Source organism: Macaca thibetana, chromosome 7, assembly GCF_024542745.1.
Source record: "Macaca thibetana thibetana isolate TM-01 chromosome 7, ASM2454274v1, whole genome shotgun sequence".
NCBI classification, from domain to species: domain Eukaryota; kingdom Metazoa; phylum Chordata; class Mammalia; order Primates; family Cercopithecidae; genus Macaca; species Macaca thibetana.
The window spans coordinates 58,024,000-58,049,582 of NC_065584.1; the positions used below are offsets into that span (position 1 = coordinate 58,024,000).

The 25,583-nt window shown below is 44.3% G+C and overlaps 3 protein-coding genes across 4 annotated transcripts; 1 reads left to right on the forward strand and 2 right to left on the reverse strand.

Moving 5' to 3' along the window:
• Window positions 1-2,033: 2,033 nt before the first annotated feature.
• Window positions 2,034-4,910, reverse strand: MGAT2 (alpha-1,6-mannosyl-glycoprotein 2-beta-N-acetylglucosaminyltransferase). Its single transcript, XM_050796914.1, has one exon. It carries the CDS (start codon window positions 4,252-4,254, stop codon window positions 2,911-2,913), a length of 1,344 nt encoding a protein of 447 aa, XP_050652871.1. The 5' UTR covers window positions 4,255-4,910; the 3' UTR covers window positions 2,034-2,910.
• RPL36AL (ribosomal protein L36a like) lies at window positions 4,902-6,812 on the forward strand. Its single transcript, XM_050796955.1, has 2 exons — window positions 4,902-4,945; window positions 6,363-6,812. The coding sequence occupies exon 2, from the start codon at window positions 6,397-6,399 to the stop codon at window positions 6,715-6,717; it is 321 nt and encodes a 106-aa protein (XP_050652912.1). The 5' UTR covers window positions 4,902-4,945; window positions 6,363-6,396; the 3' UTR covers window positions 6,718-6,812.
• Window positions 6,813-10,861: 4,049 nt separating this feature from the next.
• LRR1 (leucine rich repeat protein 1) lies at window positions 10,862-25,277 on the reverse strand. 2 transcript variants are annotated; one of them, XM_050796921.1, is made up of 4 exons: window positions 24,682-25,277; window positions 23,030-23,128; window positions 16,706-17,427; window positions 10,862-11,274 (listed from the first exon to the last, which is right to left on the reverse strand). In XM_050796921.1, the coding sequence occupies exons 1-4, from the start codon at window positions 24,862-24,864 to the stop codon at window positions 11,034-11,036; spliced, it is 1,245 nt and encodes a 414-aa protein (XP_050652878.1). In that variant the 5' UTR covers window positions 24,865-25,277; the 3' UTR covers window positions 10,862-11,033. The 2 variants fall into 2 exon arrangements, with proteins under 2 accessions (XP_050652878.1, XP_050652879.1); XM_050796922.1 differs by lacking the exon at window positions 16,706-17,427.
• Window positions 25,278-25,583: the final 306 nt, after the last annotated feature.

Consider the following 25,583-nt stretch of genomic DNA (forward strand, 5'->3'; position numbering starts at 1 on the left):
AATATTCACTAAGTTGTGTTTGTCACACAAAGTAATTCTCAAGAATGCAATTAACTGGAATTGTGAGTACATGTGTTGGGGGTAGAATTTCAAAACTGTTTCTCAGTCTCACTAAATAGGACATTTTTAAGCTTGAAATAGAACTTAGAGGGGAAAGAACTTTACTAACCAATATTAATCTAAATAATTAGGATACAAATACACCAGATAAAATATAGTATTTTTCATCAACTCTATATTTCACTTTGTCACACAAACTATATATATTTTTGTCACATAAAGTATATATAATAGATTTAGTTATTTAGTAATGATTTTGAAAATTCAATTTTGAAGAATTTCTTATAAGTTATTGAAATACTAAAACATCTTGTGGTTTTATAGAAATTTAAGAGTAAAACTGGAATTTTTTGAATCTGGCAATTTGCTCTGATAGGAAAATTGCCTTCATTATATTATTACACACACAAAAAAACAAAAAAAGCCAGTGTTTCCTAATCACTTTCTTTCTTTAAGAGATAGGGTCGGCCGGGCGCGGTGGCTCACGCCTGTAGTCCCAGCACTTTGGGAGGCCGAGGCGGGTGGATCACGAGGTAAGGAGATCGAGACCATCCTGGCTAACATGGTGAAACCCTGTCTCTACTAAAAATATAAAAAATTAGCCAGGCGTGGTGGCAGGCGCCTATAGTCCCAGCTATTCGGGAGGCTGAGGCAGGAGAATGGCATGAACCCGAGAGGCAGAGCTTGCAGTGAGCTGAGATCACACCACTGCACTCCAGCCTGGGTGACAAAGAGAGACTCCGTTTCAAAAAAAACAACAGATAGGGTCTTGCTATGTTGTCCAGGCTGGATTCAAACTCCTAGGCTCAAGCAAAGCTCTCATCTCAGCCTCCTGCATAATCAATTTCTTTTATAACACCTAAAATGTGAGGCAAAGAAGATCCTAACAGGTTTTTTTCTCACAAAAAATTTTAGGGCAAGAAAATTAAAGGAAGGAAATGCAGAAAGGAAAAGAAAATGCAGAAAGGAAAAGAAAATGCAGAAAGGAAAATATTTGTTGATCTAATCACTAACCCCCAAAGCCAGGAACTGATCTATTTGTTTCAAAAACAGCTGCTACTTCAGACTCTGGCCTTCTTAGCTCTGTCCTGGAAATAACCTAAGTTTTTAGTTCTTTGAACTAGTGATGTCAGGTCAGAGTACCAGAAATAGGTAAAAAGCCTCCTGATTCACCCTTATTTAACCCCCCCCAAATCTTGCACCAGATTGGGCTGTGAGGGTAAGTCTAAAGGTAGCTCGTAAAGCAAGAGAACTATTTACCTCACCTTGGATGAGCATATGTGCTCTTAAACCACTATGAATCTTAAATTGATGCAATAATTTTGAGACTACCATTTAATAGTTGTAAGTTGAAGTAACTTTTTTTTTTCTTGAGATGGAGGCTCACTCTGTTGCCCAGGCTGGAGTGCAGTGGCATGCTCTAGGCTCACTGCAACCTCTGCCTCCCAAACTCAAAGGATCCTCCCACCTCAGCCTCTCAAGTAGCTGGGACTACAGATGCACCACTACACCAGGCTAATTTTTTGTATTTTTGGTAGCAATGGGTTTTTGCCATGTTGCCCAGGCTGGTCTCAAACTCCTGAGTTCAAGCAATCTGCCTGCCTCAGACTCCCAGAGTGCTGAGATTACAGACATGAGCCACCACACCCAGCCCCTAATATCTTTACACAGAAATTAGTCTTTTATGAGGAATTTTTGGTTGAATGCAATTACAAATTAAGGGAAACTTCTACATTAAATATGGAGCAAAATTTAAGCCTGTTTCCTATAATTTTCTGTATCTGTCCTTTTAAAAAGTATGATTTAAGTTAAAGCCGGCACTAGAAAGTATTTCACTTTGGCATGACTGAACTTTGTACCATTTCTGGCTTTCAAAAACAATTTAGGCTGTATTTACCTTACACAGCAACATTTTATTGTTCATTATCTATGCCTGGGTAATTTGAAAGCCAAACAGTTTCTTGCACAGGGAATGCATTGTCATGAGCTGGGTTTTATTTCAAACTCAATTATACAATGTGGCAATAATAAATATTAAAATATAATGCTAACTCAAAACTTGTAGAATGCCTTCACTAAATTTGCTATAAAGAGTAAACAAAACTTATTCTGCAAAAGGATTAGGAACCTTTTTATGCAAAAATGAGTATTTTATTTTGTCAGCACTAAAAGAAAAAAAAAAAAAAAACAAAACCACTGTATTTCTACATTGAGGTGAAAACAATGTTTAAACTTTCTTATCAATCAAATACATTCCAAAAGAAAGTGTGTTCTATGAAGGTTCCAAAGCACACTCAAAACACAACAGTACAGGAATCTAATACTGAAAATGACTGTTCTGACAGGGTGTTTTAATAAACATAACTTTTTAATTATTAAACCAGTGAAGCAATCCCTTCCTAGTAAGTGTGTCAATAGAGGGAAACTGGGTTTGTTCCATTAATACCCTAACCATTTCATGGTAATACTTTTTACTGCTTTGACAGTTTTAAATAAATTTTGCTGTACTTAAAATAGGTTTTAAAGTGGAAAAGTGTACAAAGTTTCAGATAAAAAGATTAATAGATGCAATTTAAATCAAATTTCCCCTCTTCTATCAATCAACAATAATCAGTTTTAGCAGATACAGATTGAGCTTTAAAATCCTACTCCCAAAATGAAACCTTCAGTTTTAAATCTTAATCAGACATAATTGGAAAAGATTACTATGTATTTGGACACCTTTTACAAGATTTTGTTTTTGTATTAAAGCAGAAACCAGTTCCTAAACTCTTTTATTCAATTGTATGTCCTGTTTGGACAAATATCAAAAATAGAAGACTGTCACTTTTGCTTCTGTAATTGTGATTTTCACTGCAGTCTTCTATAACTTTTACAGAGTTCATGGTCCCTAATATCTCCCCACCCTCCATTTTTTCTAGGTGGAGAAATGGCTACCATAGTAAACTTCTCACTGATAGTTAGAGTTTCTGGAAACATGTATTGTTTGTTATTATTTAAGAGTGACTCAATTTGGGCACTCTGGGTGGATGGTCTACAGGTTTTCTTGTGATGCATACCACAGTCTCCAGCATGAAAAATCCTAGGAACTTGAGGAACCAGCACTTTCCAGAATTTTGGAAGACAAGATACAGTCAAGTATTGAAGAGTCCAGTCCCAGTTATAATCATCGTAAGTACAGAAAGTGTCTGTGCACTCGATCAGCTTCTGATAGGCATTCCGGGTCAAGGCTAGACCCATATTGTGCTCTGTGGACTTCCAAGTTTTCACATCTACCTTGTCAGCCATGCCATAGAAACTGCGACTGGCAGTATAGGTCCCCAGGGAGAGAACATCACATTCAGGGCACTCTTGCTGCTTCAGTTTCCACATCTTTTTGAAGACATGGTAAAAGTCTGGGGCTAAGTAGTGATCTTCTTCTAGGAAAAGTATAAGGCCAGCATAATCTCGAAGAATTTTGACTCTTTCCCACACAAAATGCAGCTTCCACCACCAGTGATGTTTGGTCTGGGAGAATTTGGCCTCTCTATAATGGCCGAAGGAGTCGGGATACTCAGCATTGATGCACCCCAATTTCAAAGCGGCATTCTTCGACAGGTCTCTGGGACAATCTCTAGGGTCACTGCCTGGAAACTCATTAGGGTACAACTGAATGCTGAAAGGAAAGAACACCTGCAGAACCGGACAGAAATCCACCCCGGCGATCAGCTGATTGATCTCGGTCGACCAGAAGTCGTGGCTAAAGATGACGAGGACGTTGTCAATTCCCTGGGCTTTTCGAAGTGAGTCCAGCAGTAGTCTGAGGTATTCGGGCCGGTTATGCACCTGGACCACCAGCACCAGCTCCCGGGGGGCCCAGTTGCCAGTCTTATCTACATTCCTCAGCGTCTGATCAAAGTTCAGCTGGTACACCAGGGACCGGTACCGCAGCGTCAGGTTGTCCGCCTCGGGCTGAGGGGCCGCCGGGACCAGGGGAGCCGCCGACTCGTTGGAGACCCTGCGGATGCCCACAGCCACAGAGGGGTGGTCCCCGCCACGGCTGCCGGCACCCCGCACGGGTTCGGCGTCCACCAACGGCGGGGCGAGGGCCTCGTTCTTCCTTTGTCGCCCATTGCTGCTCCAGAGGACGAAGCCGCAGGCGGCCACCACGAGCGTCAGGATTAGCACCTTCCGTTTGTAGATGCGGAACCTCATGGTCTCCAGGGCCGGGAGCGCGGGCGGGAGGGCGCGGAAAGGAGTAGCTGCTTCTGCACGGATGGGGCGGGCGGGCGGCGGCCGTCGCCTTGGCCTGTCACGGTCGGAACTGGCCCCCGCGGCTGCCCTCGCTAACTCATCCCGGACCCCGGGGGTCCTGAGGCCCGAGACCTCTCAGCTACCCCGCGCCGCCTGAGCTCCACACATCCTCGCCTGGCAGCTACAGCTCGGGCATCGGCGCCGCCGCTAGGAGCCGCGGCTCGGCTTCGTCTCGGTCCTCTCCATTCAGCACCACGGGTCCCGGAAGAAACCCAGCAGCTGCCCCACCGCACCCTAGCTTCGTTACCTGCGCCTCCAGCGGCCCTGCGTCCTCTGTGTTCTCATCCTTACGTGGGCCCTAGACGGCCAGGACTGAGCGACGCAGCCTCGCCCCACTCCGGTGGCGACAGTTCTGACAACCCGCAACTGGCCCGCGGAACACCGCGGCCCTCCGGCCCACACCCCTCCGGCCCGCCCCTTAGACCGTTGGTTGGTGCTTTCCAGACGCGACCGAAGGCGCCTGGCCGCCGTGACCGGCTGCCTATTGGTTCGCAGTACTGTCGCTCAGGTGCAGTTCCTACTTCCGCTTCTCTCTTCCCTTTCCTGTTAGGCGAGAGCTGCGCTACCCGAGGGTGTCGGACGCCGTTTCTCGGTAAGCTAAGAACGGAACTGTAGCGGTTCCAATAGGAGCCTCCGTTGCTCAGAATCCGGGGTAGGACTAGGCCTTCTTAGGAAAGGGAAGGCGAGACCCACGGCCCTCGTCGGCCTTAGTTGGAGAGCAGGCTTCTCCCTTCAGGCATGGCGGCTATAGGATCGCGAGGCGCGCTGGCTTGATAAAGACACGTCAGCCCTCTAGGCCGCTGACGGGTGACCGTGCTTCGGAGAGGAAAAGTGATACCACGCTGATGTGGTTCTCGGAGAAGGAACTGGGCGGGTCGTAACCGTAGCTACGACGTCGCGCACTGCCTCAGCCATTCTCTAGAGTTGGAAAATGGAGGAGGTGGTTGGGGGGAAGAGAGTCAAAGAAACTCTTCTTTTTCTGCGGAAGAAAATTAGATGAGCCGCACATTTCTTTTGGGGCAGCCACAATAAATTAAACCCATTTCGTACAGAAAACTGACTGTATTGGGCCTCCTAAAGCTGCTGCTCTTGATTTTCGTGAATCTTGTTCTATATGAGAAAAGAAAAATGGCTCGTAGCATTGTGAGTTCTTTGAGGTGTGCAAAATTTGCTGGGCCCAGAGAGACAGGAGTATGAGACTTCGGACACCTCCCCACTTCATGCCTGGCATTTTATTCCTGACTAGCTGCTTCACCCATTATGTCCGTGCTCCTGGAATTTGTCATAAAAAGAACGATGTATAGCCAGCCAATCGCTTGTGTTATTTTAATGTAAATTCTTGGTAAACAACTTAGCAACTGCCATTTTTTTCTCTAAAAACCCGCTTGCAACTGCTGCTATTCACGGCAATTTGAATTTGTGCTCCGGGTTGCAGTCCTCAAACTTGGCCCAAATAAACACTCTACTTATGAATTTTGCTCCAGTTGTGGTTTTTTTTTTTTTTTTGTTTTTGAGGCGGAATTCCGCTCTTGTTGCCCAGCCTGGAGTGCAATGGTGCGATCTTGGCTCACCGCAACCTCCGCGCCCCGCGTTCAAGCATTCTCTTGCCTCAGCCTCCCGAGTAGCTGGGATTACAGGCATGTACCACTACGCCCGTCTAATTTTGTATTTTTAGTAGAGACGGGGGTTTCTCCATGTTGGTCAGGCTGGTCTCGAACTCCTGACCTCAGGAGATCCACTCACCTCGGCCTCCCAAAGTGCTGGGATTACAGGCATGAGCCACCGCGCCCGGCCTTGCCTCAGTTCTTTAGGTTGACAAAAAATTAGTCCTCCAGTAATTTAAACGAAGTGTTTAAAAAAGGTATGCACTTGTATGTGCATTTATTCATATGGAAAATGAGTACGTGGTGGGTTTATATATTATTTATACGGTTTTCGTATATCTACTTGTATAGCACTTTCACTTTTCGGAATGTTTAATGTCCGCTATCTTAAATATTTTACTACAGTTTTCATCATATAGACAACAGCCCTGCTGCAAAGATGGTCAACGTGCCTAAAACCCGAAGAACCTTCTGTAAGAAGTGTGGCAAGCATCAGCCTCACAAAGTGACACAGTATAAGAAGGGCAAGGATTCTTTGTATGCCCAGGGAAAGAGGCGCTATGATCGGAAGCAGAGTGGCTATGGTGGGCAGACAAAGCCAATTTTCCGGAAGAAGGCTAAGACCACAAAGAAGATTGTGCTAAGGCTGGAATGTGTTGAGCCTAACTGCAGATCCAAGAGGATGCTGGCCATTAAGAGATGCAAGCATTTTGAACTGGGAGGAGATAAGAAGAGAAAGGGCCAAGTGATCCAGTTCTAAACTTTGGGATATTTTTCTTCTGATTTTGAAGAGAAAATGTTGAAGCCATAGGAAAATTACCTGAGGGAAAATAAATAGTGATATTCTTACGCAAACCTTTTGTCGTTTTTACTTATAAATAGAATTCCATGTTTAGTGTAGTCCCACCTCAAACTTTTCTAACAAGTTTATATATATATTTATCTATATAAACATATATATATATATATGAAGGGAAAATACTATATTGTTTTCTAGTCAATTTCAAATGTTGAGTGAATTCATAAACATTGAGCAGCTTAGAAGGGTCTATAAGATTTTGCAAGATAAGAAACAAGATATGCTAGGCTTGTGTATGTATAGCAGGCTGGGTTAGGCAGAGGATCGAAGTTGGGGGATAGTAAGAGCTGACGGCAAATGTTCTGTCTAGTAGGGGTAACTAGCCAGGTAATGTGCTGCTTGTTACACTAGTCACATTTAGTACTCAACAGCCACGTGTGGCTAGTTTATTGAACAACAAAGATGTAAAACCACTGCAGAAAGTTCTTTTGGACAGTATAGACCACGGCCTTGAATATAAAAGAATAGTTCAAAATTGACTTGACTTCAAACTAAAGTTAATCGAGTGAAAGTCCAAGATAGCATAAATTTTGTTTTTTGAACCTCTCAGAACACTCTAGGAGGTACGAAAATTTTTTAAGACAATCTGTCACTGTCACGCTGGAGTGCAGTGGCACATTCGTGGCTCACTGTGGCCTTTCAGGCTCTATAGGTCCTACCTTAGCCTTGGAGTAGTTGGGCACCACCATGCCTGGCAAATTTGCCTGGCATTTTTTTTAAGATGGGGTCTCACTATGTTGGTCTAGGCTGGTCTCAACTCTCGGGCTCAAGCAATTCTCCCAATCTCAGCCTCCCAAAGTGTTGGGATTACAGTGTCTGCTACTGTGCTTGGCCAGAACTTACTGACAGTTGGGAAGGTTTAGGAGTTATAAACTGAAAACAAAAAGGTTGAAATTCACAATGAAAAAAATTGAGCCTTGTAATTACGAAAGGCAAGAAAAGTTCAGCATCAAATGAAAAGCTGGGAAAAGGTATGGGTTATAAGAGGGCAATTTCTGCCTTTTGTATATGAATTTAAGTTGACTAAGATACATGGGAATGACTGAATAAGAGAATGCAAAGGGCTAGGGTGTCTAGGAGTAACATGGTTTGCACATAATCCCAATAACTGACGATTATAGCTGCATTTGTTGATTGTAAAAATCATGTATACAAGTTTATTTTTAAATACATCACCATCACTTTTTACTTTTTTGGAGACAGGGTCTTGCTCTGTTGCCCAGACTTGAGTGCAGTGGCTTACTCTGCTCACTGTAGCTTTGACCTCCCAGGCTCAAGCTATCCTCTCACCTCAGCCTTCCTAGTAGCTGGGACTGCAGGCACGCAGCACCATGCTCGGCTAATTTTTGTATTTTTTATAGAGAGGGAGTTTTGCCATGTGGCTCAGGCTGATCTCGAATTCCTGGGCTCAAAGGATCCACCCATTTCAGCCCAAAGTGTTGGGATTACAGGCGTGAACCACCTCACCTGGCCTCCCATCACTTTTTAAAGAACGTTTTAATGCAGCTGTTTTGTAATATTTATGGACAATCCCTCACCAACCTACAAGTTTAGAAAATCCTAAAATATTTTACTTAGAGAATTCTTGGTTTTAAAGACCAAAAGTGAATTAACTAGAAGACAGTAGCCTGGGCTTAAAATCTGATCTGGGTTCATAGTACTTCCTTCGTAGGATGATTTGTAAAGAATAAATGCTTATAAAACACCTGGAATGGCTGGGTGCAGTGGGTCATGCCTGTAACCCCAGCACTTTGTGAGGCCGAGGTGGGCAGATCACTTGAGGTCAGGAGTTCGAGACCAGCCTGACCAACATGGTGAAAACTCTACTAAACATACAAAAATTAGATGGCCAGGCGCGGTGGCTTATGCCTGTAACCCCAGCACTTTGGGAGGCCAAGGAGGGTGGATCACGAGGTCAGGAGTTCGAGACCGGCCTGGTCAACATAGTGAAACCCTGTCTCTACTAAAAATGCAAAAATTAGCCAGGCGTGGTGGCACATGCCTGTAATCCCAGCTACTTGGGAGGCTGAGGCAGGAGAATCACTTGAACTCGGGAGGCAGAGCGGAGGTTGCAGTAAGCCGAGACCATGCCATCACACTCCAGTCTGGGTGACAGAGCAAGACTCTATCTCAAAAAACAAAAACAAAAAGAAATTGCATCTACTCAGAAATATCTGAACTTTCAAAAAAGAAAAAAAAAATGCCTCAAATAAACATTTTAGGGAGACAAAGGCAGTTATTTTGTAAGAAATAATCTTACAGAGACCCTGCTAACAAGCTCAAAACAGCAATTATATTATGTTAACACTGGAGAGGGCTTTTCTCCAGTAACTTTTATTCTTTCCTTTGTTCACAAAAACCAGTCTGAGGTTATTGCAATGTTCTGGTGGAGAGGCTGACTTGAGGTAGGTCAGTGGGAATGAACAGAATGAAAAAGTTAATACTGGTTCTATTTTCCATGATAGGTCAGTGGGAATGAACAGAATGAAAAAGTTAATACTGGTTTTATTTTCCATGAGTCTTTCAAGTTGGTTATTTTTCCATTCCTCATGCTAGTTCACGTCATCTTTTGTTGAGACAGGGTCTCCATCTGTCACCCAGGTTGGAGTGCAGTGGCATGATCTTGGCTTACTGCAATCTCCCAGGCTCAAGTGATCCTCCTACTTCAGCCTCCAGAGTAGCTGGGACGACAGGCGTACGCCACAATGCTCAGTTAAGTTTTGTATTTTTTGTAGAGATAGGATTTTGTCTTGGTGCCCAGGCTGGTCTCGAATTCCTGGGCTCGAGCAATCTGCCCGCCTCGACCTCCTGAAGTGTTGGGATTACAGGAGTGAGGCACTGCACCGGGCCCAAATCACCATTTAGCTGGTATATTGCCACTCCTTTTAAAATTAAAAACATTAAACATTTTGTCATTTAATATGACAAAAATAATATATTAAACATTTTGTCATTAATATATTTTTGTCATGTGACAAAAATAATTTAAAAACCCACCCTAATAATACAAAATGTAATCAGCAAAACGTAGCAATTTTTCGCCGGGCGCGGTGGCTCACACCTGCAATCCCAGCACTTTGGGAGGCCGAGGCAGGCGGATCACGAGGTCAGGAGTTCGAGACCAGCCTGGCCATCATAGTGAAACCCTGTCTCCACTAAAAATACAAAAAAATTAGCTGAGTGTGGTGGCATACGCCTGTAGTCCCAGCTAATCGGGAGGCTGAGGCAGCAGAATCGCTTGAACCTGGGAGGCGGAGGTTGCAATGGGCCGAGACCATGCCACTGCACTCCAGCCTGGGTGACAGAGTGAGACTCTGTCTCAAAAAAAAAAAAGTAGCAATTTTCTGTTCCCGTTCCCATCCCACCCAATCCCAATGCACGGTGGCTCAAGCCTGTAATCCCAGCACTCTGGGATGCTCAGATAGGTGGATCATTTGAGGTCAGGAGTTCGAGACCAGCCTGGCCAACATGGTGAAACACCGTCTCTACTGAAAAATACAAAAAATTAGCTGGGTATGGTGGCGTGCACCTGCAACCCCAGCTATGCAGGAGGCTGAGGCAGAGGCTGCAGTAAGCCGAGATTGCGCCACTGCACTCCATCCTGGGAGACAGAGACTCCATCTCAGAAAAACAAAAACAAAAAAAGAAATCACAACAATTACTATGGGAACATTTTTAAAAATTATGAAAGCTGAAGTCTTTCCCGAAACAATTCCTATGTTTTGCTTGGTAAATGTAAATTCCACATGTAGAATAATGTATCTGAAACACACAAAAAGTGGCGTGCTTAAAAACTTACATATAATTTCATAATAAACAAGTTTTCACTATAATTTAGGACATATTAGCCCTCCAACAGATATTTTCTGCACACAGAAACTCAGATGTGTCTAACTGAAATGCAAGAAGAAAGTTGGTAAAATTCTTATCAACAGCGTAACTGGGATCAATATCTGTTTAACATTAAAACTCCACAACCCATCTTGGAAACTTTAGGCTGAAATAAACACAAGTACAATAAACTAAAAAAAAGTTAACCCCACAGTGAAATTAAAATTGGTTTTAATAAAAGTTTTGGAGTCAAATGAGTAACTATACACATTCCTCCACTCCAGCAACTATACAGAAATCTTCCCTTACTCCAATTTGACGTCGCAAAATCATACTTGCATCCCAAACTGATCTGTTATTGAAACTTCTTTTTCTGGTCTCACCCATTACTTTAACATATCAGAGGAATTTACATAACAGCCTAGAGAACAGAAATAAGAGACAATAGGTGCTTCAGTACCACCCATATTATCTACTAAGACCACAGTGTGGGCAACAGAATGCAGATTCATGGTAGTAGTTCCCTGAATGAAAGAGTTCAGACAGAATCTTCCACAAACACAGGTTTTTGCGGTATCCAAATCTTGGCAGAGATGGAATGGAATGATATGAGAGCCATATGGAATCCTATTGGAAAGAATGATAAAAATATTTTATAACATGTTACTAGATTCAGGACATGAATTATTAGGACATGGAATTGTAACAATGAAAAATAAAATTACTTTATTAAGTGATTAGTATATTTAAAATATACTAAAATACAGCATATGATGTATTGTAAACTTCAGATATGACACCATAAAATATCTTCCAGCACAACCACTTAATAGCATAACTTCCTAAACAGAATGAAAAAGTCACCTGTCCTTTATATAGGCTCTTTCAGGGATCAACTGTTCAAAAGGGAAATTTAAACTCTGTAAGACAAATTTAAAATACATGTTACTTGGGACATGAGTTTTACTTTAGTGGCTGGGCAAGTAAGGCTAACCTTACCTTGCTTAAGGCATTTCACTCTCACACTTAAAACCCTTCAATGGTGCCCAAGTCAAACTTTCTATTTTTATTTTTTGAGACATAGTCTCGCTTTGACACCCAGGCTAGAGTACAGTGGCGTGCCATCTCACTACAACCTCTGCCTCCTGGGTTCAAGCAATTCTTTTGCCTCAGCCTCCCAAGTAGCTAGGATTACAGGCGCCTACCATCACGCCCAGCTAATTTTTTTTTGTATTGTATTTTTAGTAGAGACAAGGTTTTACCATGATAGCCAGGCTGGTCTCAAACTCCCGACCTCAAGTGATCCGCCAGCCTCAGCCTCCAAAAGTGCTAGGATTACAAGTGTGAGCTACCGCGCCTGGCCTAAACTTTTTTTTTTGACATGGAGTCTCGTTTTGTTGCCCAGACTGGAGTGCAGTGGTGCAATCCCAGCTCACTGCAACCTCCACCTCGAGGGTTCAAGTGATTCTCCTTCCTCAGCCTCCCAAGTAGCTGGGATTACAGGCACACACCATCATTCCCGGCTAATTTTTGCATTTTTAGTAGAGACGGCGGTTAACCATGTTGGCCAGGCTGGTCTTGAACTCCTGACCTCAAGTGATTCGCCCACCTCGGCCTCCCAAAGTGCTGAGATTACAGGCAAGAGCCACTGCGCTGGGCCTCGAAGTTTTTAAATCACCCACAAGACACTAAAAGACAGTCTTGAGATTGCCTGCTCACTGCCCAAATGTCCCCGCTACACACAACCATGCCCCAGCCACTTTGCCTCCCACACATTGTCTTGCTCTTTGTTGTTTCTCTAGTATCTAGCTTAGGCTGGCACATAATAGGTGCTCAGATATTTTTCAAACAAGCAAGCCTAGCCTTATAACTTAAAATGAGAGTTTAAAACCCTATCAGAAAAGTCTGAAAAGATACACATTTCAAATAAAAACAGCGATTACCTTTGGTAGGGGATCTAGGATGGCCCTATTTGCAATTTTTAAATTTTTCATAAAAAACTGTATTAATCTGTTGCTTGTGTAAGTAACCATTTTTAAAAAAAACTCTGCCAGGGAATGTCTCTCACATGTTTATGTTAATCTCTTTCAGGATAGATGGTTCTAGTCTGAGGAAACAGATAATAGTTAAAAACTGTATTTTCTATCTGGCATAACTTAAATTCCCACATATTTTCCTAATAGATCATAACTGTATGCTTGTAACCAGTAGTTAGAGCCATTTATCAACAGCTAGATAATAGATATTGGTGTCACAGCTTTAAATCTATATACTTTTTAAAACAAGGGAGCTTAAAACATGCAAAATTATACTTCAGCAAAGGTTTGGTCATCTTACAAGAAAGCTATATTAATAGGGGTAAGATTTAAAAAGCAATATAAATGCTATAATGCAAAATCATTCAGCACTAATAAATTACTATTCTGCCAAATTTTGCCTTGCCAATTATACTATATTTTGATCTTTTTTTTCCTTCCAAATTTGTACTTTTTCGTGTTGGACTTTAGCATGTTTTTACCTGATCATTTAGCCAACTTGTTAGTCTTTTCAAATCAAAACTATAACATTTTTCATTTGGACATAATTTTCAAATTTGAATAAATACAATTCCTTTTTTTTTTTTTTTAGATGCAGTCTCGCTCTGTAGCCCAGGCTGGAGTGCAGGGGTACAATCTCGGCTCACTACAACCTCCACCTCCTGGGTTCAAGCAATTCTCCTGCCTCAGCCTCCCCAGTAGCTGAGATTACAGGTGCCTGCCATGACACCTGGCTAATTTTTATATTTTTAGTGGAGACAGGATTTCACCATATTAGTCCCGCTGGTCTCAAACTCCTGGCCTCAAGTGATCCACCCGCCTCGACCTCCCAAAGTGCTCAGATTATAGGCATGAGACACCACGCCCCGCCTTACAATTTCTTTTATGTATGGCTTAGAGAAACAATAGCCTCAGGTGCACCTCACTGCCAAAAGATACCATTTGGAGTTCCTTCAAATCCGTGGATTTACCCTGAATCATCAGTATCACTTCTGGTGATTTTATTAATTGATTGATTAAGATGGAGTCTCAATCTCCACTCCCAAGCTGGAGTGCAGTGGTGCCTTCTTGGCTCACTGCAACCTCTGCCTCCTGGATTCAAGTGATTCTCCCGCCTCAGCCTCCTGAGTAGCTGGGATTACAGGTGCACGCCACCACGCCTGGCTGATTTTTGTATTTTTAGTAGAGACAAGGTTTCACCATGTTGGTTAGGCTGGTCTCGAACTCCTGACCTCATGATCCGCCTGCCTTGGCCTCCCAAAATGTTGGGATTACAGGCGTGAGCCACTGCACCTGGCCTTCAGATGTTTTAAATGTTTCTCAGGTTATTCTAAATTTGAAGTAACGTCTGAGAACCATTGGTTTAGAATAAGCGTTCTTACACTGGGGATGGCAAGGAGATGACTGGACTGAGTTTCAGTGGGAACCAGGCTCATTTTATGCAACATTCTGTGTACTCATGTGTACAGTTTTCTGGATCCTTAACTTTGGTCAGTTTTAAGAGCCCCTTCCCCCTAAAAAAGTTAAGAATTTCTTATTTGAAATATGATCTTTCTACCATTTTATAGGCTCTCAGTAATACTTTGGTCCACATCTTAGCTTCCACACATGCATTCAAGAAGCCTAAACAGGCCGGGTGCGGTGGCTCACATCTGTAATCTCAGCACTTTGGGAGGCCGAGGCAGGTGGATCACAAGGTCAGGAGTTCGAGACTAGCCTGGCCAACATAATGAAACCCCGCCTCTAATAAAAATACAAAAAATTAGCCGGCCATAGTGGTGGGTGCCTGTAATCCCAGCTACTTGGGAGGCTGGGGCAGGAGAACTGCTTGAACCTGGGAGGCAGAGGCTGCAGTGAGCTGAGATCATGCCATTGCACTCCAGCCCAGGCAACAGTGAGAGAGATCGTCTCAAAAAATAAAAAGCAGCCTGAACAATGGCCGGACATGGTGGCTCACACCTGTAATCCTAGCACTTTGGGAGGCCGAGCCAGGTGGATTGCTTGAGGCCAAGAGTTCAAAACCAGCCTGGCCAACATGGTGAAACCCCATCTCTACTAAAAATACAAAAAATTAGCCGACCATGGTGGTGGGTGCCTGTAATCCCAGCTACTTGGGAGGCTGAGGCGGGAGAATCACTTGAACCCAGGAGGCACTCAAGCTTGGGCACTGCACTGCAGCTTGGGCAACAAGAGCGAAACTCTATCTCAAAAAAAAAAAAAAAAAAAAAAAAAAAAAAAATACAGAAAGCCTGAACAAAATGAATCTGGCGCTCAGGGTGTCATGAAACCAAATGCAGTTAGTGTTGTTTAAAGACAAAGAGAAGAGAACCAACAGCTACTGAATCCTACTATATGCCAAATGCTTTGGCATTACATTATCTCATTTATTGTCACAACTCTGTCAGGTGGGTATTATTGTTCCTGTTTCACAGCTGAGAAAATGGAATCAAAGAGGTTAAATAGGTCGGGCGTGGTGGCTCACGCCTGTAATCCCAGCACTTTGAGAGGCTCACACCTGTAATTCCAGCATTTTGAGAGACCGAGGCAGGCAGATCACCTGAGGTCAGGAGTTGGAGACCAGCCTGGTCAACATGGTGAAGCTCCGTCTCTACTAAAAATACAAAAATCAGCTGTGTGTGGTGGCACACGCTTGTAATCCCAGCTACTAGAGAGGCTGAGGCAGGAAAATTGCTGGAACTCAGAAGGCAGAGGTTATAGTTGAGCCAAGATCATGCCAATGCACTCCAACCTGGGCGACAGAACAAGCCTCCATCTCAAAAATTAAAACAATAAGGCTGGGCGTGGTGACTCACACCTGTAATCCCAGCACTTTGGGAGGCCAAGGTGGGCAGATCACGAGATCAGGAGTTCAAGACCAGCCTGAACAACATAGTGAAACCCCGTCTCTACTAAAAATACAAAAGAAATTAGCCAGGTGTGGTGGTGGGTGCCTGTAATCTCAGCTACTTAAGAGGCTGAGGCAGGAGAATCGCTTGAACTCGGGAGGCAGAGGTTGCAGTGAGCTGAGATGGCGCCATTGCACTCCACCCTCGGTGACACAGTGAGACTCTGTCTCAAACAAATAAATACAATGAAAATACAAAAATGAGCCAGGCATGGTGGCGGGCACCTGTAATCCCAGCTACTCAGGAGGCTGAGGCAGGAGATTCGCTTGAATCCGGGAGGCAGAAGTTGCAGTGAGCTGAGATTGGACCACTGCACTCCAGCCTGGGCAACAGAGTGAGACCCTGTCTCAAAAAAAAAGAGGTTAAAGTCATACAAAGTGGTGAAGCCAGGAATCAAACCCAAGTCTGACTCCAAAGACCATACTTCATCACTGTGCCAACTCTCTAATTTTACAGTACATGAAAATCATCTGGAGGACTCACTAAAACACAGACAGCTGGACCCCACTCAGTTTCTGATTCAGTAGGTCTGGAATGTTAGAACTTGCATCTCTAAGAAGTTCCTAGGTGATGCAGATCCTGCTGGTCTGGGGAGCACACTTTGAGAAACAATGTCATTCATTCCTTTAACTACTTATTGAGTGCTTAATATATGCTAGGAGCAGGGGATACAGTTTAGATCCCAGGGAAATAGTGGAGAATAAAACAACATCCACGTGCTCGTGGATCTTACATTCTAGTGGGGAAAACTGACAGTAAACCAAAAAAAAAAAAATGTTTAAAAATATATAATAGGCAATGAGTCCTATGACAAAAAAAAAAAAAAAATCAAGCAATGTAAGGAGGTAAGAAATAAAATTTAGATAGAATGGACAGGTAAGACCTTTCTGGGATGACACTTGGGCAGAGAACGGAATGAAGTGAGGGAGTGAGCTACGAGACTTCCTGGAGAAAAATCATTCTAAGTAGAGGTAAAGAACAGCAAGAAGACTATTACAGCAAAGGGTTAGACTGTGCATAGTATTGTAAGCAATGTTAGACTTTATTACTCTGAGTTTGATGAGAATATTAGAATGCTATCAAAGACACCACATTATATGACTATTAAAATCTTACCTATTATATAATATGGTTCGTGCAGAAGATTCCAATAAAGTTAATGGTGCTTGCAGCTTTATTACTGGAAGGATTTTTGGTTGTTCAAAAGTATTTCCAAAAAGATCCAAGTATTCAAGGGATAAATTTCTAAATTCACTAGGCAAAAATGGAAGCTTATTTCGAGCTGCTGACAAAAAGCGAAGGTTTATTAGTTGTCCTATCTTGCAAGGAAATTGAATCAATTCATTATCGTCAAGTTTTAAATTTGTAAGTTCCTGGAGCTGGCAAAACTGCACAGGGAGTGCCTTGATTTTGTTCTTGCTGAGGTCCAAAGTCCGAAGTGACTTCTGGAGTGTAGACTGACACAAAGCTACACTAAATGACTCCAAGTGATTGTCATTCAGGTTAAGTTCTTGAAGGTGTATGAGGTCTCCAATTGTAGCTGGAAGCTTTTTTATATGGTTGTGACTCAAGTCTAATTTCCTAAGGTTTTTTAAGCAAAGCATACGCATATCAACTCGGACAAGCCCACAGTAAGAAGTCTGAAGATGTTCCAAGGAATATGGAAAGTTCTTACTTAGAGGATAGTCTTTTTTGGATGTGATAACCATTTTAGTTTTAAAGTTTTCAAATTCTGAAGTCTTCACTGGTGTGAGTGTTGAAACTGGTATATCAACCTTACAGCCTCTATGAGCCAGTCTCACAGCTGAAAGGAAACCTTTTAAACTGCTGGAATTGGCCTGAATAAATAAAAGTTGTAGAACTATAAATTCCACTGGAGATAATGCATACATGCTAGTTCTTCCCATAACAAATTCTATAGCATTTCTTATGAATATGATACAATGATTTATTGAAATTGGCTGTAAAACTTTTCTTAGTACTTTGACTAAATTTCAAGTTTAAAAGTTTTTGAAAAAAAATTACATGGAGGGACACATTCTAAATAAAACTGTTCAAAGGGAAATCATGCCAACACTTTGGGAGGCTGAGGTGGGACGATCACCTAAGCCTAGGAAGTAGAGGCTGCAGTAAGCATGATAGTATCACTGCCCTCTTGCCTGGGCAACAGAGTAAGACTGTCTCAAAAAACAAAAATTAACAAAAATAAAGGGAAATCATAAGAGTATAAAATAAGACAGGAAAGGATTGAATATTCCACTTAAGATTTGAGTTTAGGTGGGGTGCAGTGGCTCACACCTGTAATCTCAGCACTTTGGGAGGCCGAGGCAGGTGGATCAATTGAGGTCAGGAATTTGAGACCAGCCGGGCCAACATGGTGAAGCCCCGATTTTACTAAAAATACAAAAATTAGCTGGGTGTGGTGGCGCGTGCCTGTAATCCCAGCTACTTCGGAGGCTGAGGAAGGAGAATCGCTTGAACCCAGGAGATGGAGGTTGCACTGAGTCAAGATCATGCCACTGCACTCCAGGCTGGGCAACAGAGCAATACTCCATCTGAAAAATTAAAAAAAAAAAAAAATTGAATTTAAGGCCAGGTGTAGTGACTCAACGCCTATAATCCTAAAACATTGGGAGGCTGAGGCAGGTAGATTACTTGAGGTCAGGAGTTTGAGACCAGCCTGGCCAACAAGGTGAAACCCCTTCTCTACTAATATATAAAAATTAGCCAGGCAATGTGGCACACGCCTGTAATCCCAGCTACTCAGGAAGCTGAAGCAGGAGAATGCTTGAACCTGGGAGACAGAGAGTGCAGTGAGCCAAGATCACACCACTGCACTCCAGCCTGGGTGACACAAGTCAAACTCCATTTCAAAACAAAAACAAACAAACAAACAAAAAGGCTGGGAGTGGTGGCTCACGCCTGTAATCCCAGCACTTTGGGAGGCTGAGGTGGGTGGATCACCTAAGGTTAGGAGTTCAAGACCAGCCTGGCCAACATGGTGAAACCCCGTCTCTACTAAAAATATAAAAATTAGCGGGGCATGGTGGCAGGCACCTGTAATCCCAGCTGCTCGGTAGGCTGAGGCAGAAGAGTTGCTTGAAACTGGGAGGCAGAGGTTGCAGTAAGCCATGATCATACTACTGCACGGCAGCCTGGGCAACAGAGCAAGACTCCATATCAAAAAAAAAAAAAAAAAAGCTAATTTTTGTTGGAATATGGAAGCCATGTAGAGCAAAAGATTGGAAATATAATATGAGGACAGATTGTAAATGAGCTCAGATGCCAGCATAAAGTGGAAGGATTTTAAGCATGAAAGTTACATGACAAGAGCTAAATACTATTTTGGTAGCACTGTACACAATGAACCAGGGTAGGGAAAAGTCTGGAGAAGACCTGGGTCAACTAGGTACTATAAAGCATACTGGCTCACAGACTTGGGAGTCACCCACATAACAGCTGAGCTATCAAACGGAAGGCAGGTATGACAGAAAACAGCAGAGGGCTGAAATAAAGCCTTTATGGCCGGGCGCGGTGGCTCAAGCCTGTAATCCCAGCACTTTGGGAGGCCGAGACGGGCGAATCACGAGGTCAGGAGATCGAGACCATCCTGGTTAACACGGTGAAACCTCGTCTCTACTAAAAATACAAAAAACTAGCCGGGCGAGGTGGCGGGCGCCTGTAGTCCCAGCTACTCGGGAGACTGAGGCAGGAGAATGGCGTAAACCTGGGAGGCGGAGCTTGCAGTGAGCTGAGATCCGGCCACTGTACTCCAACCTGGGCGGCAGAGCGAGACTCCGTCTCAAAAAAAAAAAAAAAAAAAAAGCCTTTATTCTGGGTATAGAAAAAAACATTGCTGGAAGCAGGAGACAAAGAAGTGACTAAGAAAACTGAAGGTAACCCATAGTGCCCTATCATAGATACCAAGAAAAGAGTTTTATTAAGAAAACGGTAATTATCATTGTCAAATTCTACAGAGTGCAAAAATAATGAGAAATGATACTGTGACAGACAAGTGAAAAGATCATTGATCTCTGAGGCAGTGTTTTCAGTAAACCAGTAAAAGTAAAGGTCAAAAGATAAAAAGTGGAGACAATGAATTCAGCCTTGTCTTTCTAGAAATTTGTTTTTTTTAAATCAGTCAGATCTCAGCTTGTTTTTAGATAGAAAGGAGGAATTAGTGAAAGAATAAGCTGCAAGTCAAGAAAAAAATAAAAATCACAAGGAGGATCAAATGGACAAAATGATCCCATTCAATCTAAACTCCTTAGTTATCAAACTTTTAATGTTGCAAAGCACTTTGCTTGGAGTTAAGAATAATGCACAGTTGGGCCAGATGTGGTGGATCATGCCTGTAATGTCACCACTTTGGGAGGCCACCATGGGCAGATTGCTTGAGCCCAGAAGTTTGAGACCAGCCTGTGCAACAAGCCGAAACCCTGTCTCTACCAACACAAAAAAAATTAGCCGGGCATGGTGTTGTGCCCCTATAGTCCCAGTTACTTGGGAGGCTGAGAAGGATGGATCACCTGAGCCTGGAAGGTCGAGGCTACAGTGAGCTGTGATGGTGTCACTGCACTCCAGCCTAAGTGACAGAGTGAGACCCTATCTCACAAAAAAAAAAAAAAAAAAAAAAAAGTAAGGTTGAATGAGACATTGTTTCCACCCACCGGGAAGGGAAAGAGGAAAAGGTGAGAGAGGGCAGAAAAACCCCACCAGTTTTAAAATTCTAAAGATCTATATATTTTTGTTTGAGAAAGGGTCTTGCTCTGTCACCCATGCTGGAGTACAGTGGCACAATCATAATTCACTGAAGCCTTGAACTTTTTTTTGAGACAGGGTCTTCCTCTATCAACCAGGATGGAGTGCAGTGACTGCAATCACAGTTCACTGCAGCCTTGACCTTCCAGGTTCAGGTGACCCTCCACCTTAGCCACCCAAGTAGCTGAGATTACAGGTGTACAACCACCGTGCCTGACTAATTTTTTTGTAGAGATGGGGTTTCACCATGTCACCCAGGCTGATCTTGAACACTTGGATTCAAGCAATCCATCCACCTAGGGCTCCCAAAGTGCTGGGATCATATACGTGAGCCACCCCATCTGGCCTCCAGCTTCTAACTTGTGGGATTAAGTGATCCTCCTGCCTCGGCCTCCCAGGTGTGAGCCACTGCACCCAACCAGTTTATGGTATTTTTGTTTTGTTTGAGACAGGGTCTGACTCTGTCGCCCAGGTTGGAGTGCAGTGGTGCTATCTTGGCACACTGTAACCTGTGCCTCCAAGGGTCAAGTGATCCTCCCACCTCTGGCTCCCAAGTAGCTGGGACTACAGATACGAAAACCACACCTGGCTTTTCTTTTTTTGTGTGTGGAAATAGGGTTTCACCATGTTGCCCAGGCTGGACTTGAACTCCTGAGGTCAAGTGATCCACCAGTCTTGGCCTTCCAAAGTGCTGGGATTAGAGGTGTGAGCTATGGCACCCAGCCTCAGTTTATGTTTTCATAAGAATGACTGGGCCAGGCGCGGTGGCTCAAGCCTGGCCTCCCAGCACTTTGGGAGGCCGAGACGGGCGGATCACGAGGTCAGGAGATCGAGACCATCCTGGCTAACACGGTGAAACCCCGTCTCTACTAAAAAATGCAAAAAAAACTAGCCAGGCGCGGTGGCAGGCGCCTGTAGTCCCAGCTACTCGGGAGGCTGAGGCAGGAGAATGGCGTAAACCCGGGAGGCGGAGCTTGCAGTGAGCTGAGATCCCGCCACTGCACTCCAGCCTGGGCGAGACTCCATCTCAAAAAAAAAAAAAAAAGAATGACTACAGTCTGGGCGCGGTGGCTCACGCCTATAATCCCAGCACTTTGGGCGGCTGAGGTGGGCGGATCGCAAGGTCAGGAGTTTGAAACCAGCTGGGCCAACATGGTGAAACCCATCTCTACTAAAGATACAAAAAGTTAGCTGGGCATAGTGGCACGTGCCTGTAATCCCAGCTACTCAGAGGCTGGGGCAGGAGAATCGCTTGAACCCAGGAGGCGAAGGTTGCAGTGAGCTGAGATCGCACCATTGCACTCCAGCCTGGGTGACAGGGAGAGACAGTCTCTCTGTCTCAAACAACAACAACAACAAAAAGTGATTACAGTAGGGGCCAGGCATGGTGGCTCACACTTGTAATCCCAGCCCTTTGGGAGGCTGAGGCAGGTGGACCGCCTGAGCTCAGTTCAAGATCAGCCTGGGCAATGTAGTGAAACCCCATCTCTACTAAAAATACAAAAATTCACCAGGAGTGGTGGCACCCAGCTGTGGGTTGCAGTGAGCCAAGCTCTTCCCACTGCACTCCAACCTGGGTGACAGAGTGAGACTCCATCTCAAAAAAAAAAAAAAAAAAAAAGTAAAAAGAATGATTACAGTAAATAAAATACAAGATAGTTCTAATTGAATTTTTTCCTCTTTTATTACACCAAACTTAAGGTTTGTAACCTGTGGTTTAGCTGGCAAAATGTAGACCTGTGCAGTTGTCTTATGGAGTTCCAGTCTAAGAATACCCTAGGGCTCCATCTTCAGCACAGAAGCAAACTCAGTTTTCTGCCCATCCTGGGAATCTTACTGAGGCAGACTTTGCCCTTTTAGAAGGCACACAAGCATATTTGGGAAGCTACCTCTTGTGCCATTGCCTCTTCAAACAAACCTGCAAGAGTCTGTCCCTGTTCAGCAAATGGAATATCAGAATGTGCAAACAGCCTTCTGTAAAGAAAATACACGCCAGGCCAGGCACAGTGGCTCACGCCTGTAATCCCAGCACTTTGGAAGGCTGAGGTGGGTGGATCGCCTGAGGTCAGAAGTTCAAAACCAGCCTGGTCAACATGGTGAAACCCTGTCTCTACTAAAGATACAAAAAAAAAAAAAAAAAAAAAAAAATCAGCCAGGCATGGTGGCAGATGTCTGTAATCCCAGCTATTCAGGAGGCTGAGGCAGGAGAATCACTTGAACCCAGGAGGCAGAGGTTGCAGTGAGCCAAAATCGTGCCACTGCACTCCAGCCTGGGAAGCAAGAGCGAAACTCCGTCTCAAAAAAAAAAAAAAAGAAAGAAAAAAAAAGAAAAAGAAGGAAAGAAAATACATGCCAGGCCGAGCATCGTGGCTCATGCTTGTAATTCCAACACTTTGGGAGGCTGAGGCAGGAGGATCGCTTGAGGCCAGAAGTTTGAGGGCAGCCTGGGCAACATCATATCAAGACTCTGTCTCTACAAAAAGTTATTTTAAAAAATTAGCCGGGAGTGGTGAGGTACATCTGTAGTCCCAGATATTTAGGAGGCTTGCTTGAGCCTAGGTGTTCGAGGCTGCAGTGAGCTATGACTGTGCCAATGTATTTCAGCTTGGGTGACAGAACAAGATTCTGTTTCTAGAAAATACAGCCAAACATTAACCATTAATGTTTTTAATACCATACCTTACTTAGACAGATATCCACAGGAGGCTCCTTTAACCGAACAGTGGCCTTCCCCTCATCTACAAATTTGGTGAAGAATTGCTCAATGTTCTCCCTTAGCTGCATAAAACCAGTGGGAAAAAAGAACAAAATTAACTATTGTTACTCAGTAACATTTATTACAACTAGAATGTGCCAGTCACTTTGCCAGACTTTGGTTTGGCTTTTAGTCCTTGAGTCTGAGTGTTTTCATAGTTTTAAGTTTTAAAGCTTTTTATCACACCACTGCACTCCAGGCTGGGCAACAGAATGAGACTCCTTCTCAAAACAAACAAACAAAAAACAGTTGTTTTGTTTTTTTTGAGATGGAGTCTCACTCTCGCCCAGGCTGGAGTGAAGTGGTGCCAATCTTGGCTCACTGCAACCTCCGCTTCCCAGGTTCAAGCAATTCTCCTGACTCAGCCTTCCTAGTAGCTCAGATTACAGGTGCATGCCACCATGCCCGGTTAATTTTTGTATTTTTAGTAGAAACAGGGTTTCATCATGTTGGCCAGGCTGGTCTAGAACTCTTGGCTTCAAGTGATCTGCCTGCCTGGGCCTCCCGAAGTGCTGGGATTACAGGCATGAGCCACAGCGCCTGGCCAAGTTTTAAAGTTTTTTTTTTTTTTTTTTAAGCAGTTGGGAAGTTATACTCCCCATCTAGCTGGTAGTGGATGTTACTGCTCTGTCTGTCCAGTAACTCTCCTTTGAGAACAGGATCACCATGTTTTGAGAGAATGCTCCTCTTCTCCCATTCCAACTATGTAATTGTAGGTAGAGTTGCCAATAGTAGTTACTTGCCTTCATAACTTCAGTCCATTAGCCTGGGGTGGGCACACCTCCCAGTAGATTATATACAAACTCCATGAGAGCAGGAATCTTGTCTCCTTTGCTATTCTATCCTGAGTGCAAGAACGGTGACTGACACATAATGGATGCTCAAAAAAATTTTAATGACTATCATCTATATAAATGGAATATTTAAAATTTTAAAAAATTAATGATTGCTGTTGCATCTGCTTTAGATTTCAACAACTATTGAGTCACAACCCACTATGTACCAGGTACTCTAATAGGGTCTTGGGACATAGCAATGAATAAGACTGACTGGGTAACTACACTTAGAGTTGACAATCTAATGAGAGAGCGTTATTAAACAAGTACTTATAACAAATATCAAGACAAGGGAAGTGCAGGATGCTATGACCTCCTTTTTTAAGCTAAGGAAAATACTGTGGGAGAAAGAATTCACTGAACAGAAGTGCAGTTATTTTACTGTTCCCCAATTGGACAGCGGCTTCATTTGCAGTTGTTTCACGCAAAATTTCAGAAGCTTGAAACAGGCGGGATTGCCATCCACTACTAAATAGCAACACTGTAAATTCAAAGTCGTAAAAGTTGGGAGGATAAATATCGAAAAGGTGCACTCTCAAAAGCTTTCTTCTTTCGGGTCCGTAGGAAGACGCACAGGACCCTGGGGTCCGGTTGGTAGTAGGTCTCAGGGCTGGGAGTTCAGGAACCCCCAAGGCGGGCTCTCGCCTCGGGAGCAGGCGAGAGCATGAGGACCGAGGGCGGCCCGCGTCTCGGCTTCCAAGAAGAACCCGAGGCTGACAGGGCCTGCCCACTTCACGCACCTCATAGCGGGTCCCGCGCTTGTCCTTCAGGGTGGAGATGAGCAGGAAGGCTCGGGCCGACGGCTGACTCCTGGAAGTCTGCTGACAGAGGCTCAACACGGCTCGGACGCCCTTGCCCCGGTTCCTAAGCCCCAAGGCGGGCAAGTGCCGGCTGATCACCTCCACCTCACAGTGTAGCTTCATCTCGCCCAGAGGCCACAACCAGGCCACCTGGCTTTGAAACTTCCTCCTTCCCGCCACCCAGCGCCGCCACCGGGGTCCTCGCGCACGCGGGCTGCCCGCGGATCCGCCTGCCTGTTGGACTTGTCCGCGACTGGGGCTGTCTTAATACGGTGGCTCTATGAAGCCCGCGGGAAACGGCTTCCCTTCTCCCTTCGCAGCGCCGGGTCCTCGCCGTGGCTGCGTACCGGGACTGACCACTTGAGATCCGGGCTCGCGCCCCCGGAAACCGGCAATCGGCGGGGGCGCAACGTCTTTTCCCCCGAGCGCGCAGCTGGCAGGGGTGGTTGTTTCTGTTTGGGGCGGATTCCGAGGGTTTCAGCTGTTGACGCTTTACGCGTTGCCGGCGCACGTTGGGCCGCTGTTTCCCAAGGGAAGGCAGGTGTGAGTCTGCGTTACTGGGAAAGGGATTTAGAACTGTCCGCGTGGCCCGCCAACCCAGCGAGGGCTCATTTCCCGGCGCGGACGGGCTTTTGGTGGTTTTGGTGGCTGCTCTCCGGAGGCAAACCTGGCACGTCGGAGGGGGGCTTTATATGGCTGTATTTGACTTGTTAATTCCTGCTGAACAAATAATTTTCCATGGCGAGTAGGGTGGATGGACTGTGACTGGCTTAACTGCACGTGAGACGTGGAAAGACCATCCAGACCGCACAAGGCCTTCGTACTCTTGATTTTCTTGATTG